At 43.3% G+C, this 17,965-nt stretch overlaps 5 protein-coding genes across 6 annotated transcripts in view; 2 read left to right on the top strand and 3 right to left on the bottom strand.

The window, feature by feature from the left end:
• The first annotated feature begins 65 nt into the window (after positions 1–65).
• On the top strand, positions 66–7,266 carry capt (adenylyl cyclase-associated protein 1). Its single transcript, XM_015173069.3, has 5 exons — positions 66–219; positions 5,215–5,569; positions 5,637–6,184; positions 6,244–6,764; positions 6,825–7,266. The coding sequence occupies exons 2-5, from the start codon at positions 5,451–5,453 to the stop codon at positions 6,906–6,908; spliced, it is 1,272 nt and encodes a 423-aa protein (XP_015028555.1). The 5' UTR covers positions 66–219; positions 5,215–5,450; the 3' UTR covers positions 6,909–7,266.
• Positions 7,267–7,457: 191 nt separating this feature from the next.
• On the bottom strand, positions 7,458–8,301 carry Vps29 (vacuolar protein sorting 29). Its single transcript, XM_002052896.4, has one exon. The coding sequence runs from the start codon at positions 8,171–8,173 to the stop codon at positions 7,625–7,627; it is 549 nt and encodes a 182-aa protein (XP_002052932.1). The 5' UTR covers positions 8,174–8,301; the 3' UTR covers positions 7,458–7,624.
• A 319-nt stretch (positions 8,302–8,620) lies between these two features.
• Positions 8,621–17,965, top strand: part of LOC6628254 (protein pinocchio) — a 54,122-nt gene continuing 44,777 nt past the window's right edge. For both annotated transcript variants that reach the window (XM_070209052.1, XM_070209053.1), the window contains exons 1-5: positions 8,621–8,696; positions 8,751–8,931; positions 8,985–9,180; positions 9,249–9,667; positions 9,731–9,799. In XM_070209052.1, the coding sequence (XP_070065153.1) occupies positions 8,663–8,696; positions 8,751–8,931; positions 8,985–9,180; positions 9,249–9,667; positions 9,731–9,799 (899 nt within the window). In that variant the 5' untranslated portion in view covers positions 8,621–8,662. The remainder of the gene's footprint in view (positions 8,697–8,750; positions 8,932–8,984; positions 9,181–9,248; positions 9,668–9,730; positions 9,800–17,965) is intronic.
• On the bottom strand, positions 10,159–12,003 carry l(2)10685 (5-methylcytosine rRNA methyltransferase l(2)10685). The gene has a single exon (XM_002052898.4). It carries the CDS (start codon positions 11,773–11,775, stop codon positions 10,243–10,245), a length of 1,533 nt encoding a protein of 510 aa, XP_002052934.1. The 5' UTR covers positions 11,776–12,003; the 3' UTR covers positions 10,159–10,242.
• On the bottom strand, positions 13,262–17,794 carry MFS3 (major facilitator superfamily transporter 3). The gene is made up of 5 exons (XM_002052899.4): positions 17,621–17,794; positions 15,433–15,674; positions 14,588–15,368; positions 13,790–14,076; positions 13,262–13,731 (listed from the first exon to the last, which is right to left on the bottom strand). The coding sequence occupies exons 1-5, from the start codon at positions 17,658–17,660 to the stop codon at positions 13,543–13,545; spliced, it is 1,539 nt and encodes a 512-aa protein (XP_002052935.1). The 5' UTR covers positions 17,661–17,794; the 3' UTR covers positions 13,262–13,542.

Below are 17,965 nucleotides of genomic sequence, written 5' to 3'. Positions count from 1 at the left end.
TTGTCCGATACAAAATAACAGCTGTAGTTTTATCAACACTTCACTTTGCTGCTAATAACATAACAGCAAAATGTTAAATGTGTTGCTGTTAAAAACATATGTTAGACAAACGAACGAGCGAAAAATTAGTCACTCGTCGTCGATTTTTCGCACACAACTGTTCTGAAGCAGCGGTAAATTGGTAATTAACAAATTCGTCGCTACTATTACAAATTTGTGGTAAGTGCAATTAAAAGAACTATAATATGTGGCTGTGTGTGTTTCTCTATCTATCGATGTGCTTTTCTTAATATAAAAAATGTGCGTAAAATACATTTAATTGCTGAAATTGTGAAGTGACAAAACCAGCGTAAAAGTGCCGGCTGCATTGTAAGTTGGGTGGGTCTACAGTTCCTGCGGCCAGGCTGTCTGGAATATTAAAATGGCACGTACATATGCATATACATATATATATATGTATATGTATATGCATGTGTGTGTGTGTGTGAGTGTGGGCGTGAAGTGTTTGAGGACAGGTGACAGCTGTGTTGCCAGTGTTCTCCGGCTAGCGGGCTATTTGGAGGCTCTTTGAGGCTATTTTTATGTGAATCATTTTTTGTTTGTTAAATTAAATACACACGCCCCATACATGTGTAACGTACAGTTGTGTGTGTGTGTGTGTGAGTGTTTTGGTATATTTTTAATGATGATTTCATGTAGAATTTAATTTTACTTGCATATTTATGTACATACAAAACCGTATATGCACTACTGCTAATGCGCAAAAGCAAATGTGCAGCATTTAGAGTCCATAAAAAGTAGAGTTAACAGTGCATAGTTTTTTTTTTTTTTAGAACTCCTCAGCTGTTTGCCGCCTTACTGTTATTGTTGTTGCTCTGACTCACACCCAGTTTACGCAAGACTGAACAAATGCATGTGTGTGTGTGCGTGTGTATGTATTCGTGTGTGAAATCAAAGATGGCCAAAAAACACTATCAGCAGAAAAAAAAATTATTAAGAATAAACACTCATACATAGATTACACACATATATATATATATATATATATGTATATTTCTCTTGCTGATGGCTGTTTTACTTTGGCCATAGACACGCAGCCGGTTTAATTTCTAATTAATTGTTATATGAGACGCGCATCAACGGCGCGCATAACGGTTCAACTGCCACAGACATTTAATCTGCTGCGTGTGTGTGTGTGTGTGTGTGTGCGTGTGTACGTTTTGAATGCATTTGCCCGCAAAAGAACAACAGACACAACACATTCACATCCTACAGCAACTCGTCTTTGCAGCGGAGCGAAAGTTGTTAGCACAACCAAACGGATTCTAACACTAATTGCCAAGATTTATTTGTAAGTTAATGCATTTAACAATAACAACAAGTCGCTCGTTTGGCCGGTGCAATAAACTCATTGTTGCTACAAAAACAAATGTCTGCACAGCTTTTGCGCGCTCTCTTTCTCTCTCGCTCTCTCTCTCTCGTTTCTTTCTCTCTATTGACGCGCAAACTCTATTTTTGTTGTTGCCATGACCACCGTGAAGCTTTCTCCACAGCAGCTTCATTTCAGCTGTTGACCCTGTGTACCCAAAGCAAAATTTTTTATCTAAAATTTCAACTTGTTTTCAATGCACATTCAGTTGCACGCCCAAATTTGGACAAGGAGTGTTGACAAGCGGCTGTTGAAATAGGCTAGAAAGTTGTATTAGGCTGCTTAACATGACCTTAAGATAAATGTTGTGCTGTTAAACAAGTGTTCCGCTGTCTCCGCCCACTGGTTCGCGTTCTGTGCGTGGCCCTTTTCACAAGCCAAGCTTATACGGCTGTTAACATGACCAGCTAACATTAACATTGCGCTGTTAAACATAGCGCTGCCGTTCACTGATTCCGAGTCCTGTGCGTGCGCGTGTGCTGCCCTTTTTTTAGGGTGTGTTCCGTTCAACAGCAGCTGTGGAGCTTTGTGCATGCGTGTGTGTGTGTGTGTGTGTGTGTGCGTGTGACCCAGTTGAGTGCTAGCCGTGGCCTATAGCGCCCTGCCCAGGCCGTTTGCATTAAACATTGAAAAGTGCTTTAATTTGCTAATTTATTAATGTCAAAAGCAAAAAACGCAAAAAAGAAAACAAAAACTAATAAGAAACAGGAAATAAATTGCGTTCAAGTGCGTGTGAAACAATTTACGTTATATGATATAGGGAGAGGAAGCTTAAGGAGTAGTTTTTTTTTACAGCAACTTTCTTTGCCTTTTGCGGCTTTCGTCATACGCCTAACCGATTCTTGTATGGCTGCTTGGCGTTGTTTTCCTTGTTGTTGCTGTCGTAAACGAGAATGAGCTAAAAGAAAAGACACGGAAATTGCATAACCCTAATGTGATACCCATCTTAAAATCGTTCATCCTACTACTTTAAGTACACCAAGAAGCAGCCAAACGCGAGCCGCAAAAATGTTCTCATGTTGTCGTGCAAATCCAAAAGCGGCCAAAAAGGATAAGGACAAGGACAAACAGAGTAAAACGGATACTAAACCAAACGAACCGCACCCCAGTCCAGTGACTCAGGAGGAACTCAAACCGAATGGCAATGTCGCAGCGCCAGAGCCTGAACCGGAACTGGAACCAGAACCGCAACCAGCATCCAAAACCGAACCCCAAACCGAACCGGAGCCAGCAGAGGCTGTTAATGTTGAGCAATCAATTGGTATTCACAAAAATGAATTAACATCTATCACTTAGTACTTAATATACACAACTCCTCTGCCCCTCCCGGCAGCTCTACCACACGCTCCACTAATGTGTGTGTGTGTGTGTGTGCGTGTGTGTTTTGCACTTGGGCACAGGTCCCTGGAGTTTGGCTGCCAAAAAAGCCGTGCAACAGCGTTTGCCAATTGCCCAGGATCTGCGCCGCCTTTAACACTTTTATTATTTCGCCTCAGTAGCCACAGAGCACGACCTAGTTTAACCTTCAGCTAAATTCACCGAATTGCTTTCAGGCACGTTTTCTATTTGTATATGGGGGCTTATAGACGAATATACCCTTTGAAATTCGCATCAGCATCTAAGTTTATGATAATTTTGTAATCTAGTTTCTTGTAGAACTTGCAGAATAAGAACATATAGTTCTTTTATAATCTTGACAAGCTTCATATTTGGCTTAAATACTTTTTCAATTCAAGCAAAAGGAATCGGCATCTCACGCAAGCATTGCTAGGTCAAAGTTATTTTGATATTTGATTTATTAGAAAATATTCTTGCTAAGCTCTTCCAGATTTAATATAGAACTTAAATATTCTTGTATTAGATGACAGATAAGTTTACAAGCTAGACAGCGAGAGGCTCAAAGGTTCTCAATCCGCTGTAGGGTCTTTTTGAGAAATGAAACATTATTAAATCCGAACTCGATTCAGTTCCCTGACCAAATATATATGTGCGCTGCTTTGTGTCGCATCTTCACAGCCCTTGACATAGAAGCCAACGACGCAGCAGCCGCCTCGCCAACGCTACGCTCGACGCACTCATCCACATCGACAGCACCGCCCGCATCGATGACCAGCGCAACGGAGGATGAGCCGGCACCGCAGCAGCAGCTGCAGGAGGCGCCGCCGGCAGCCCATGCGCCGCCCACAAGAAGCTGCCTCTCGCGGCACAATTCGACGCATCATTCGATCAAGAAGAAGGTCAATATTAGTACACGGGCCGAGATCATTGAGCCGGAGCCATTGACCAACTCGCTGCTGCTGCTGCTGGCCAATCACAATAACAACAACAATTCGCTGGCGGATGACGATGAGGTCTTCTCGGACTCGCTGCCGCCGCCCAAGCGTGAGAGCATGTGCGCGCCGTACATTGAGGGTGAACAGCTGCCGGCCGGAACGCTGGCCCTTGCCCACGGACTGCCCGCCTGGTTTGACGACGAGCGACTCAATGAGATGTACGCGTTCTCTATCGTTAAACGACAAAAATTCCCAACCAGTTAAAAACTCTTTCTCTCTATTGTTGTTGTCATTGTTTGTTTGTTGTACGCATGCAGCGGCTGCATCGAGCCACCCGTCACGCCCGTGGGACGCGATGAGCTGGAACTGAAACGTCAGCGTCTCTACACGGAGCTGCTGCGCGCCGCGCACGCCGCCGTCGAGCACAGCGTGGCCGTGCGTGGTATGAATCAACACAAAATCCAAACGGATTTTTTCATCTCCAGCGTCTACGCTCGTTTGCCTTGCATGCCGTGTCCCAACAAGTTTTTCTTTTACCTATCGATTCGAATAATTCGAATTTGTTTTGAAGAACCATCATCCATCTAATTCGTATAAATATTTATATATGTTCTATGTCGTCACTTCGAATCTTACAAAATGTTCTTAAGTTCTACACGCAATTTTTTCTCAATTCCAAAAGAGAGCCCCTATGAAATTAAATGAAGTAAGACTTGCCCTAAGAATTTCTAGGAAATTCAATCTGAATTTAATACGAATTTTTCTAGAATAATTTTTAACATTTTTTCTTGTATGTAGCACTTATTTAAGAAGTATTTCAAAAAAAACTTCTCTACCTTCGCTTATTAAATAAAAAATATATTTCGAAAGCCTTTCACTAGCAATTTCCCAGAAATTCACTCAATCAATTATTCTAATGCTAGTTTATCTATTCAAATCCCTTTCCTATGATAAAATACACACAATCGTTTTTTTGTATTTAAATAAAAGCTTTGTGAGGTGTATTGAACATATATTATAGCTACACATGAAATTGTATTCAAATTTAAGCTGGCGTTTCCTTATTTATATGAGAAATATATTTATATATTTTATTTCACATTTATATTGTTGTATATAAAACATGCACAAATTGAATATATTGTTTAATGTTTAAGTCACGCCGATTTCTTTCCATCATCATCATCAACAACATCATCATGAACTGGCCATTCAGCTTTTTTTTTTGTGTCGTTTTGCAATCTTTCAAGTCGTTTCCAGTGATTCATGCAGATTTGTTTTGCAATCCCTGCGATGACATCAATTACAACAATTTGTTTTGTTTTGTTTTCTTTTTTTTGTGTAGATCTTTTTATTGCATATCTCTATTAAATGTGCTGTATATATATATATATATATATATACATTGTTTTACGCTTAAGTTTTTTACGCACATTTTTTGAACCGAAGCAAAAGCACAAATTTCTTTTGAATAAGATGTAAACTAAGATTGATCTCTTGCCGCCTTCACAGATAACAACGAGTCGGAATCAAAGCCCACGGCTGCCGTTGAGCATTTGGAAAGGATTTGTGAACGTCTGGAAACGCTAGTCGATCGCCTGGAGCATACGCTAATAGCGCCGCAGCCAGCAGAGCTAAACACAAAGTCTGAGCCAGAGCCAGCAACACCCGCACCACCCGCACCAACTTTGCCAAGCCAAGCAGCAACAGTTGCAACTGCAGAAGCAGCGCCCAGCAGCAGCAATAGCATGAGTGTCGCCGGCTTTGAGGATATTATGGCCGGGCCGCTGAGCCAGTATCTGGCGCTATCGGCCAAAATTGGCGGCGATGTGGCCCAGCATGCCCAGTTCGTCAAGGCAGCCTTTGAGTAAGCACAAACTGCTGCATTTCTCACTTGCCTTTATTCACGTCTCTCATTGCCCTCCATTTTGTAGCGCCCAATTGCGTTACGTGACGCTGGCCACGCAGATCGCTCAGCCGGCGCAGGCCAAGCAAATGGAACTGTTGCAGCCAACATCGACGCAAATTAGCGCCATTCAGGATTTCCGTGAGAAGCATCGCTCCTCCGCTTTCTTCAATCATTTGTCGGCCATTAGCGAAAGTATACCCGCCCTGGGCTGGGTGTGTGTATCGCCGACACCCGGACCGCACGTCAAGGAGATGAACGATGCGGGCCAGTTCTATACGAATCGTGTGCTCAAGGAGTGGAAGGAGAAGGATGCCAAGCACGTGGAATGGGCACGCGCCTGGATCCAAACGCTGACCGAACTACAGGCCTACATCAAGCAGTATCATACCACGGGCCTGGTCTGGTCGGGCAAGGGCGCAGCACCAGCCGGTAAAGCTCCACCACCGCCACCACCTGGCGGTCTGCCACCACCACCACCGGTACTGGATCTGAGTGCTCTGAAGCTGGACAGCGCTGCCGATGATCGCAGCGCGCTCTTTGCGCAAATCAATCAGGGCGCCGACATTACCAAGAGTAGGCGCAACAATTGTTGATACCTTGAAAAGCCATAATTAACCACTTTATGCTTACAGATCTGAAGAAGGTAACCGGCGACATGCAAACGCACAAGAATCCATCGTTGCGCACTGGCCCCGCGCCCTTCAAGACGCCAGCCAGCAGCAGCAGCGGAAGCACAGCTGGTCGTGCCAATGCGCCCGCCAAGGAGCCCGTCTTTACGCTAGATGGCAAAAAGTGGCTAATCGAGTATCAGAAGAACAATACGGGCTTGCGTGTGGAGAATGCCGAACTGAGCAATGTGGTGTATATGTACCGCTGCGAGGGCTCCACTCTCACCGTCCGGGGCAAGGTGAACAACATTGTGATGGACTCGTGTAAAAAATGCTCGCTGCTGTTCGATTCGGTTTTGTCCTCCATTGAGTTTGTCAACTGCCAGAACATTCAGATGCAGGTGTTGGGCTCGGTGCCAACTATTTCCATTGACAAGAGCGAGGGCTGTCAAATGTATTTGTCCAAGGATTCGCTGGGTGTGGAAATCATAAGCTCCAAGTCCTCGGAGATGAATGTACTTCTGCCAGAGGAGAATGGTGACTATGTAAGTGGCGGAAATGCGGATCATATTTGGAATTAGCTTTGCTTATAACTAATTTTGCAGGTCGAACTGGCTTTGCCGGAGCAATACAAGACCTTCATCAATGGCAAAACCCTCAAGACTGTGTGCTTGGACAGCCTGGGTTAATGCCGGCGTCAAATCGGGAATCCCAAGGGCGTCGTTGATTGCTTTCGAAAGAAAAAGAAACAAAACAAAAACAAATATATCCACCCCAAAGGCAGACCGCATTCAGCTAATTGAACTGGTTGCAGCAAAGCTAAAATAATCTAATTTTAAGCGCAGAGTTTTCGTGTTTATGTGTATTTATCATTTTTGTAATGTACGAGAATTTAGAAAAATGGTTGCCAAATTTCTGCTGCGAGCGCTTGGGGCAAAAAGTATTCACAACATTTTTGCAGAAAAACAAAAACAAAAATCAAAACAAAAAAAAAAACAAGAGCAAAACATATATACATATATATTTATTTTATAATGCAAGAAGCAATGCAACGTGACCCGAACGAGAATCCAATTTGTATTAATATATTTAAAAATCAATGAAAATAATGCACGAAACTTTGTCAACATTTTAAGCAGACTTTTCATTCAATTAAAAAACTTTTGCACGCATATGCATGTAAGCGCATCCGGAGATGATCAGAATAAAAGCAAGTACTCTTTTATATTCTATTTAAATAAAATTTAAACATTTTTTTATTAAATAAAAAAAAGGAAACGTGTTTAATTTATACATTATTTATATATATATATATTCAATTTTCCGTAATTAAGCCAAGATCAAGACAGATCGGATCAGTGCGTGCACAAGCGTGAGGAGGAATGAATTTGCTGCTAATACTTGGTTATATCTTCTTGTACTCAATGCGCTCCACCTTGACCTCGTCGCCAATCAGTTGGTACACATAGGTGACCACCGTTGTGCTTTGTATGTCCATTAGCACGAATGAGGGCACCACATTTGTGTCCAGAGGATTGAAGGCGCCCGTCGCCGAGCCGGGATTTATGTAGAATTTATTGCCATGCTCGTACGCCTCAAACTTGTACGTATGCCCCGTTATGAGTATATCCACATCCAGCTGGCGTTGGATTAGTGCCAAAGCCTCCGGATCACCACGCGGCACCACTTGGTGACCATGGCACAGGCCAATACGAAATTGTCCCACTGTCACAACCTTTTGCTCCGGATAGCTGAGATTCTCATCGAAATCGCCGCGCACTATGTGCACATCGTTGGCCAGCGATTTGAGATAATCATACGATTCCTTGGTGCAGATGTTTCCGGTGGCCAATATATGATGTATCCGACCGGGCACAAGCAGCTTTTTGAACTTTGCCGGCAGACTACTGCAACGGTGTGGTATATGCAAGTCGCCAAGTACTAGTACGAGCATATTTATAGCTATATTATGTTTCCTGTTTTTAAGCCCGAATGTGATACGTATTTAATGCGTTTTTTATCAACAAAAGCTGGTGAAACGCCCAGTAAAATTTCAGAGCTGACAAGAACAGCTGTTTTTAGTGCACGCGTTTTCAGTTGAATGGCAAAATTAAATTCGAAGCAGTGGCAGCCCTGGCGCGAGCGAAGCGCATAATGCATGAGGTAACGATCTGTGAAAACACAAAAATACTACCAAATGACGTCACATTTAACTAACATCGCATCGCATTCTTAATATAAACGCATCTTTATAATATCATATTATAAAAATAATGGATAACATGTTGATGTTAATTAGTGCAGTTAAACATTTCTTAGCCGCAGCTCTCAGCGCTCTGAGAGTGTGTGACGTCATAAATTTTAAGCAGCCTGTATTGCAAACTCTTGCGCAACCTTGCAGACTTGCAGCAGCATTGACACAGCGCTTTATTTTGCCGGCAAAATGGACGCAACGGAGGTAGCAGCAAATAAAGAAGGTATTTATTATAGTTAAACTTGATTTAAATTTAAATAAAATTGTGCACTTTTAGCCGAAGCAAGTATTGATCTGTTGGCTATTGTGCTGGACACGAATCCCTCACAGCAGATCGTGCGCCAAAATCCACAAAATCTGACACAAATTCTGGAGGCCGTCATCGCCTTTGGCAATGCGCATCTCATGCAAAAGGCGCAAAGCAAATTGGCTGTAATATCCTGTTCGCATCATGCCACGTAAGTCTAATGCAGGTGTGATAGTAAGTGAAATAATTGTTGCGACTTTCCAGCGACTTTCTGTACCCGCTGCCTGGGCGGCAAGTGGAGCTCCGGCAGATTGATGGCCAATATGAGGCGTTCAGCCTGGTGGAGAAGACAGTGAAACAACAATTGGGCAGCATACTTATGAATGCGCCACGCCTGAGCGCATCCTGCGAGAGTCTACTGGCTGGCAGCATGTCCATGGCGCTGTGCTACATATCCCGCGTATGTTGCAAGAACTCCCAATTTAACTGCGTTTGCTTATTGTTGAATAATTAATTGTGCTTTTGCAGCTGCAACGCAATGTCGCCGCTGGCGTCAAGATGCACTCACGCATTTTGGTGCTCACGGGCAGCAATGAGTGCGCCTCACAGTATATGACCTATATGAACGTGTTCTTTACGGCCCAAAAGCTGGGCATTGTCATCGATACCTGCGCCCTGGACAAGACACTCAGTCTGCTGCAGCAGGGCTGTGACATAACCAATGGCCAGTTCCTTAAGGTAACCCAGCTGGATGGCCTGCTACAGTATTTGCTATGGGTATTCTTGCCATCGCCCCAAATGCGTCACAAATTGGTGCTACCGCCGACCCCAAAGGTTGACTATCGCGCCTCGTGCTTCTGTCATCGCGAGCTCATCGACATCGGCTACGTTTGCTCCGTCTGCCTGTCCGTATTCTGTAAATACAGTCCCATCTGCACCACATGCCAGTAAGTGGATCTTTAAACAGCTGTCCGACACAATCTTTAAATATTCACCTTAAATGCTTGCAGCACCATCTTCAAGATGCCTGGACCACTGCCCGTTAAGCCCAAGAAGAAAAAGAAGACTGAGAAACAAATGTGAGCGAACAATTTAGCTCTTTTATTATTTCACGCTATTCGGGTTCAAAACTTTTTACATAAATGTCAAATTAATACAGATATTCGCATATTATTATTAGCTTCTGTTACCCGGCGTTGTCCTGTTGTCTGTATCTGAGGGTCATCCCCGATCTCTCAAAGGTATCTGGTCATGTCCGTCTGTGTGAGCGCGTCTCTCTTGGAAACCTCATGAGCTAGAGCCTTGAGCTTTGAAAGATATTCTCTTTAAATGGATTAATCATTTTCTCTTTTGACAAATAACTGTTTTGTTTTGATGGGAAGTTTCTCCTATACTTTTGGGGTATCTGCTTCCGTTAAGAAGAAAACTCGTAATCGCATAACAAATATTCAATTTTTCCTTTAATGATGTACATTTTATAATTTGATATCACCTAAAAAGTTTTCTGCTCTGTCCAAACGCATCAAGTGTTCCGGGTTATTTTACTGAAATACATTGGTCCGAAATTGGCGGGTAAATAGGGTAAAACCATTTGGCCATATTTCAAGCCCTTGGGCTGCTCGAATCTGTAGATATCGCTGAAGAGTGCTGTGTGCTGGCTGAGGTCCCTGATGCGCGCGGTAATGCCGTGCTCGGTGAAGACCTTTTGCAGCGCCATGTGAACGACGCCATCGTTTTGCACCGGCGACAGCGAGCACGTGGAATAGACAAGACTGCCGCCGGGTTTGAGCAGGCGCAGGCAATTGGCCAAGATGCCCGCCTGCAGTTCGGGTATGCGCAGGCGTTCCTTAATCCGTGTCGGCTTGAATATGTTGTTGTCCTGATGCATTAGCACATGCCTGTCCGTGGTGCAGGGCACATCCACCAAAATCTTGTCATAGCTGCCATACTCATCCAGATTGCGTGCATCGCTCTGGCTGAAGATCAGACGTTTGCCTGCCCAGCGTTGTTTGTAGTCGAACAGGTACTCCTGCATGACGCGTCGCAGCTTGTTTAGCCGCGACTCCTGCACATCGTTGCACACCAGCTGATCCAGGTGGAGGGTCTGCAGCATTAGCAGAGATTTGCCCCCAGGCGCTGCACAGGCGTCGAGCACCCGCTCGCCGGGCTGCACTTGCAGGAACAGCGGCGGCAGCACCGAGGCGCCATCCATCAGAAAATGTGAGAGGACACCGGTTAGGCACTGACGCGGAGGCTTGAACTCGGCACAGTTGCCCATCTCATAGGTGTAGATGGCCAGGTGTTCCGGATATTGGAATATGGCCTCGGGCTCAATAATCAGCGGAAAATCAGTGCTAGTTTGATAATATTTGTAATGCTCCGATTCGGCCACCCAATCCTCCATGCCCTTGATGGTGCTGGCGGGCACATATTCGTACAGGCTGCCCGTGCCAAATTGTGGATCCACCAAACGACTCGAATCCAATTGCACATCATGCTCCAAAGCTCTGGTCAAGCTTTGCTTGAACTCCGCCTGCTTGCTGCCGCTTCCAGTCTGCTCCTCCTGCTCGTTGTTGTTGTTGTTGTTCTTCTCATAGTTGAGCTGCTGTGGCAGCACATGTCCATCCTCTGCTGCACTGGGATATATGGCCGCGACCTCGCGTTCCTGTTGCTTGCGCAGCAGCGCACCGAGCTTATCGTCGATTTCGTAATGAGCACGCGTTTGTTGGCGCTGCAGACTGTGCTCCGTGCCGGTCTCCTCGCGTTCACGTGCCAGCTGTATAAGGGACTTGATGTTTATGGCACCGTCCAGCTCCAGCATGCTGCATGTTTGCTCCGTGTCACCGAAATTGTTCACCATGGCAACATATTTGTGCTCTGTTAGCAATGCGGCACGCATATTTTTCCAACGTCCGCCATACACGGAGCCGTAGAAATCGTCAAAACTTTCCAGTGCGCGATCACAATTGTTTTTCTTATGCTGCAGCACATTCCAGCGCCGTTTGCCGCTCTTCCAGCGCCTTTGCAGCATGCAAATGTTGCGTATTTTCAACATTTTGCGGAGCCGGCGGCAGTTTCACTTGGAGCGACAGGCACCAGAGTTGTGGCCGCACCAAAAGCCACAAAATTTAAATAGTTGTGGATTTTTTTTTTGTTATTTTTTTGTCTATGGTTTTAAACTAACATAGTGGAAAGTTAATCTAAATTTTTGGCTTGGTTTTGTGTGTAAAATACGTAATTTAATTTAATTTGATTGCCATTATCGAGAACAAAAGTCAAATGTTATCGATAACATCTGAATGAATGGTCGACAGTTGCTTTAATCGAACTCAAAATTTTCGTTCAATTAAATGAACCAGGTTCAATTTCGTGCATCACAATGAACTAGTTAATCGCCTCAGCTAGTTACTGTTAGGCCACAGTAGTTTGCTGTTATGCTTATGTTATCTTTTTTTTTTTTGACACAACCAGCCGTTAAATTCAAATTCAAAATGCACGTTACATTTTAGTTTTAAGCTGCCGTTTTAATTTTACCCAAAACAATTGAAATTTGTATATTCTTTAAAATACCGTCTTCACAAAATATTTTTCTATATATAATTTAATTATAAACTATCTTTTTCGACAATCTGCGGCAAGCCAAGCTGACTTGATTTAACAATTTCCCAACTGCTTTAGTAAAGAGATGAGGCTTGAAATAGTCTTAAAGCCATGCAAACGATTAAAATATGGTTTTCATAAGCTAAAAGCTTCGATGTCTTGAACTACCCATCATTTCATACTGCTGTATGTACCCTTACCAAATAGGGTATAGACAACAAATTCTATTACGTGCGCAACCATCGTGGCAACAAAGATTACACGCCATCGTTTGCTATTTAAGAAACATTATTTTAGAATTAACATGATCAGCCACATTTCCTTTGGTAATAAAACCAACCAATTGCAGCACAATGATGCCCGGTAAAGTGGCAACAATATTTGTCAAAGCCATCAAAGTGCCAGCAAAATTCGATTCGATAGGAAGCCACAAAACATGGCGCCCATGCTGATAATACCTAGACACATAATACCTATGGCCACATAATAGAAACATCCAATGAAACGAAATCGATGGAGCAGCAGCCTGTGGCGATTTTTCGGGCAGTTGTTCTATTAATTTTCTTTAAAAAGTAGATGGAATCATATATAATATAATATGATTTGTCCGATTCGTAATTAGTCCATACTTAACGCGACAGTGGGCCCTGCCGGTATTAGCCTGTATTAGTCCTGTTTTTCGTTTCAAATATGTTTTTTTATACAACTTACTTTTCAAATTAACGAGATACTCTCAAAGAGTTTGCTCGTTCATAAATTAAAAATAGATGTTTTTCTTTTTTAATAAATATATCTGTAACGTTTTCTCTCATATTTTCTGACATTCATATTATATAGTAGCTGGATTTTGAAAAGACTTGCTCGGTGCGTTTGAGATATTCGTAATTACCTCTGAAACCTCTCCCATCCCGCTATGATCGTGTAAGCAGAAACCCTTTAGCTTGGTACAATATAATTTTATTTACTCTGTATGCGGATAAACTTTTGAATTCTTGTCGTTTGTTAAGTACATTTTGGTTAGGCGGTTAAGCATAGATGTAATGTCCATAGACGCACAGATACGAGTATACCTAGTAATTACAGGATAAACTAAAAACTATAATTGGTAATTGTAGTATTTACAGTCCAGGGCGACAGTTCGGTGCTTCAACTACACAAAATTCAAAATTCATGCAAATGAAATGCAATATGCGGCTGGCATTCATCTAGCGAGATTACAAATTTATGGCTTTATCGGTGCATTAACATCCTTAAGCGGTGTCTTCTCATCCTTGACCTCAGCCTCCTTCTGGGCACCAGATCTGTTCCACGATTGCTCAGCACCCGAACCGAATATGGCGAAGACCAAGAACTCCAGCGCGAATAATACGATCGTAACGCCAAAGATGATGCGCCAGGCGCTAATATTTTGCTGCAATACAAAATAGAGATTAGGATAACTATTTCCAGTTACGTTTGGTAACACCTACATTTCCATGGGTGACAAAGCCAACGAAAAGCGGCACCACAATGCCAGGCAAGGTGGCAGCTGTGTTGGTCAACGCAACCAAAGTGCCAGCAAAGTTGGGCGCGATATCAATGTGATTGGACAAGAAGCCAGAGAACATGGCGCCCATTGCCACAATGCCCACAGACATGATGGAGACGGCCTCATAGTGACGGCAGCCGATATAGCACAGGATCAGCAGACATATGCCTGGTATAATGGTACAAATCGAGGTGGCCGTCTTTCTAGCGCAGGTTGTGCTTACTTTGCCTAAAAAAACAGATGAATTCCTTATTAGAAGAGATCGGAGGATATGGATATGGATATGAATATCGATATGGATATGGATACGGATACGGATATGGATATGGATATGGATATGGATATGGATATGGACATGGATATGGATATGGATATGGATATGGATATGGATATGGATATGGATATGGATATGGATATGGATATGGATATGGATATGGATATGGATATGGATATGGATATGGATATGGATATGGATTTGGATATGGATATGGATATGGATATGGATATGGATATGGATATGGATATGGATATGGATATGGATATGGATATGGATATGGATATGGATATGGATATGGATATGGATATGGATATGGATATGGATATGGATATGGATATGGATATGGATATGGATATGGATATGGATATGGATATGGATATGGATATGGATATGGATATGGATATGAATGTGGATAAAAGTGTGGATATGGATGCGGATATGGAAAGTCAAGGATAAGCTTACCCTTCGCTTGCAGCGTGTCCAACACTTTGCCGAGTAATATGCTGAATATGATCATCGGGAAATAGGGAAGAGCGCTGAGTGCCGCATTGCTGGCCACATTGAACTTGAGCACCTGCTTCATGTAGAATGGAATCTCGATGAGGAACATGTACCAGCCAAAGTTGTTGCAGGTGTGCGCAATGAGTATGGCCCAGAATGGCACCGAGGTGAACACCTTGCCCCATGGCACCTTTGGATGATGTTCGACCTTCGTTTCGGTGCCCAGCGAGCTGGTGATCATATGACGTTCCTCGGCACTAATGAAGCGTTGCTTGTTGGGATTGTCCTGCACTAAAAATACCCACAGCACCATCCAGATGCAGCTCAGAGCGCCCATCACATAGAACACCGACTCCCAGCCCCAGGAGGCGGACAAGACGCCGGCCAGCAGTATGGAAAGTGCAGTGCCAGCCGATGTGCCCACATAGATGATGGTGGACATGACCATGCGCTCTGTGGGCGGTGCCCACGAGGCGATCATGACATGCATCGCTGGAAACGAGGCGCCGCCGCCCACGCCCTCCAGCACACGCATCACAATCAAGCCGCCATAATGGGATGCAGTCAAGACAGGAGTCAACAGGGTGCACAGCACATTGATGGCCACCGAGAACAGCATGACCCACTTGGCCGAAAAGTTCTCGGCCACATGAGCCAATGGTATCTGCGAGACCAGATAGCCCCAGAAGTAACAGCTCAGCAGCGTGCCCTGCAATGGCTCACTCCAGCTGAAGGGTCCGTCCTGTGAAAAGATTGGGAAATGGCATTGCAACTGGCGGCAAGTGATTCGACGGCTGGCGACCTACCTCAACCTTGGCGGTGACATTGGTGGCGCCACCTGGTGGCGAGCACTGCTCGACGGGATTGCTCTCGCTGGTGGTGGCATTCGCAATGCTATGGTGGCCGGCTGACTGCTGCTGCAGCTGGTGTATGGCCGTGTGATTGACCATCGCGACCATGGCCACGCTGAGATTCACCTTCAGGCCGTAGACAATGGCCATGCCAATGGAGCCGAGTATGGCGAGCACATAGCGTGCGGGCACAAGTTCTGCAAAGAGCCAAATTCCGGCAGTCGATTAGTTTTGGGGTGGGTCAGGGAAATGTGTTTTTTTCTTTTCTTTCTTTCTTGTCGTTTTCTTATTAGACCCACGATTGGTGCTGCTGCCGGGCAATTACGGCCGCTCCCCGATAACAAATTGAAATTTTTATGGTATTTATTTTCAATTTGAAATTCTCTACTGCCAAAGACCCGGCGACAAATTGATGGCAAAACAAATTAACGTTTCGCAATTGTTCAGTCGTTATCGCAGCGACGCGAAATATCACAATTCCATAGTTTTTATAGCTCCGATAGCGATAGCAGGGGTTAGGCGATTTGTACTTTAAATTTAAGAGCTAACACCTAAAACGCAACTAAATCCTAGACAGTGAGAAATTCACAAAGTGGCCGCTTGGCAAGGCAAAGCTAAAATGAAGAGAGTTTTTACTTAAATTTAGCACGAAATTCTTATTTCTAGCACATTTTTCCAATATTTTCATACTTAAGTTTGGTTCTCTATAAATTAAATAAGGTCTGATTATGTGCCCCTTTTTAATTTTAAATTTGCTTGGTTTGTGAATTTTCTTACTTCAAGTAAAATAATTAGTTCTTTATTTTAAAGAAAATTCCCTTGCGATCTTTCATTAAGACTTAAAGCTCTGCATTAATTAAGCTTACTAAGCAAAAATTCTTAAAACAATTCGAAAAAACTCTTTAATTAAGTCCAATTCAATTCTTAGTTAATATATTTTTTTTCTTCTATTTATTTTGAATATGTCAAAAAATCAGAAAATATATAAATCCCAAGACCAGGTCTAATAATAGATAAGATCTTAAAGCACAGAAAAAAATGTAAGAAAAATCGGGAAAATCTTTAAGATAGAGAATCAAAAGTAATTGAACGTGGCTGAAGAAAATGGAAGATACGAACTTAAAAGTTGCTTAAGAAAAGATTTTAAATAGTTGGCGTCAATTGAAGATCAATGTTAGAATGAAAGTAGGCGAAGTGAAGAGTTGGGTATTATGTGAATAACAAGGAAACGTCTGAGAGGTTGAATAAAAGACAAGATAAAGATAAAGATAAAGATGAGATGCTAAGGATTTGAATGAAGAAACTAACCCGGAAGTATCCATATTCGATGCTTAAGCCTAAGATATTGAAGCCTTACGAAAGCATAAGAGAAGAGACAGCTCAAGGAAAAATGTGAGGAGTAATGGGGATCGGAAACTGAAGTGAAAGCATACAGAAAGCGGCCGCATCAAGTGCTTTCACCTGTGCCCAAATAATAACAGCAATTATAACAAATTTTTGTTCCAATCAGAAGGACAAAAGCGATTTAATATATATATATATATATATATTCGATGAGATAAAGCGATGTACACATTAATTTCAATATCAATTTGTTGGCCTAGGCAAGTGGGCGCAATCTGTGTATTTTGGCAGAGTTTGAGTAAATCAGAAGGCATTGTTTATGGCGCTGACATACAAATGACCTTCAGGCGAGCTGTCAATGGGATATCATAAATTTGTAAATTTTGTTCCATTTTTTTTTTGTGTTTATTTGTTTCGCACAGGAGCAAAGGCACATACAAAATTTTGGGCGCGTTCTATAAAAAGCCGCCTAATAGTGAACTGAAAGGATAGCAAATACACACACACACACACACACATACACACGCGCGCGTGCGACCTTTGTGCTGCCTTTGAGGTCAAATAGGCCCAAAGACGCCGCATTGCGACCATGCGGCAGTGCGTTTCATCAGATAAAGCCCACGCCCACGCCCAATCCCACGCCCACTGCAGCCCGTTTTTCTTTTCCCGGCGACACTTGTTGCACTTGCACTGGCTGATGCACTCGGCACATGCATTGGCGAAATCTTGCGCACACATATGCCACAATTGTTAGTTGGGATTTTAGATATTATTTCCTTCTTTTTGGCGATCCACTTACTGCCCAAAATGCTGCCCTTGGCGGGCACTTCCTCGGACATGGTGAAGAGCGTCTAATAGTTTACTCAAATATGGCAAATATATATATTTTTTTATAAATATAAATATGCTTCGATTTGTGAACTGTGAACTGTTTAAGTGCGACGCGTGCGTTGCCAGAGGCAGCTGCCCAACAACTGAACTCGTTGCTGGATTCCCATTTCCGACGACGCGATATTTTCGGTTTATTTCGTTGATTTTCAAGAGCACACACTATGCTCGCGTGTGTGTGTGCGTGTGTGTGTGTATCTGTGTGTAGCGGCGGCTCCGGGTCTCGTTTTGGGGGCTGGCACCGGCCTGTGGAGTG

The sequence above is a fragment of the Drosophila virilis genome, chromosome 4 (assembly GCF_030788295.1).
Source record: "Drosophila virilis strain 15010-1051.87 chromosome 4, Dvir_AGI_RSII-ME, whole genome shotgun sequence".
NCBI lineage: Eukaryota > Metazoa > Arthropoda > Insecta > Diptera > Drosophilidae > Drosophila > Drosophila virilis.
This window is presented reverse-complemented; position numbering and strand designations above follow the sequence as displayed.

Bases quoted from the DNA above. Each gene is read 5' to 3' on its own strand.
- Vps29 (XM_002052896.4), bottom strand. From the start codon at position 8,173: ATGCTCGTACTAGTACTTGGCGACTTGCATATACCACACCGTTGCAGT.
- MFS3 (XM_002052899.4), bottom strand. From the start codon at position 17,660: ATGTCCGAGGAAGTGCCCGCCAAGGGCAGCATTTTGGGCA. The intron at 14,077-14,587 runs GTAAGCTTATCC...CTGTTTTTTTAG, and splicing joins GGACACGCTGCAAGCGAAGG to GCAAAGTAAGCACAACCTGC. The intron at 13,732-13,789 runs GTAGGTGTTACC...TTTGTATTGCAG, and splicing joins GCTTTGTCACCCATGGAAAT to CAAAATATTAGCGCCTGGCG.
- capt (XM_015173069.3), top strand. From the start codon at position 5,451: ATGAGTGTCGCCGGCTTTGAGGATATTATGGCCGGGCCGCTGAGCCAG. The intron at 5,570-5,636 runs GTAAGCACAAAC...TCCATTTTGTAG, and splicing joins TTCGTCAAGGCAGCCTTTGA to CGCCCAATTGCGTTACGTGA. The intron at 6,185-6,243 runs GTAGGCGCAACA...TTATGCTTACAG, and splicing joins GGGCGCCGACATTACCAAGA to ATCTGAAGAAGGTAACCGGC.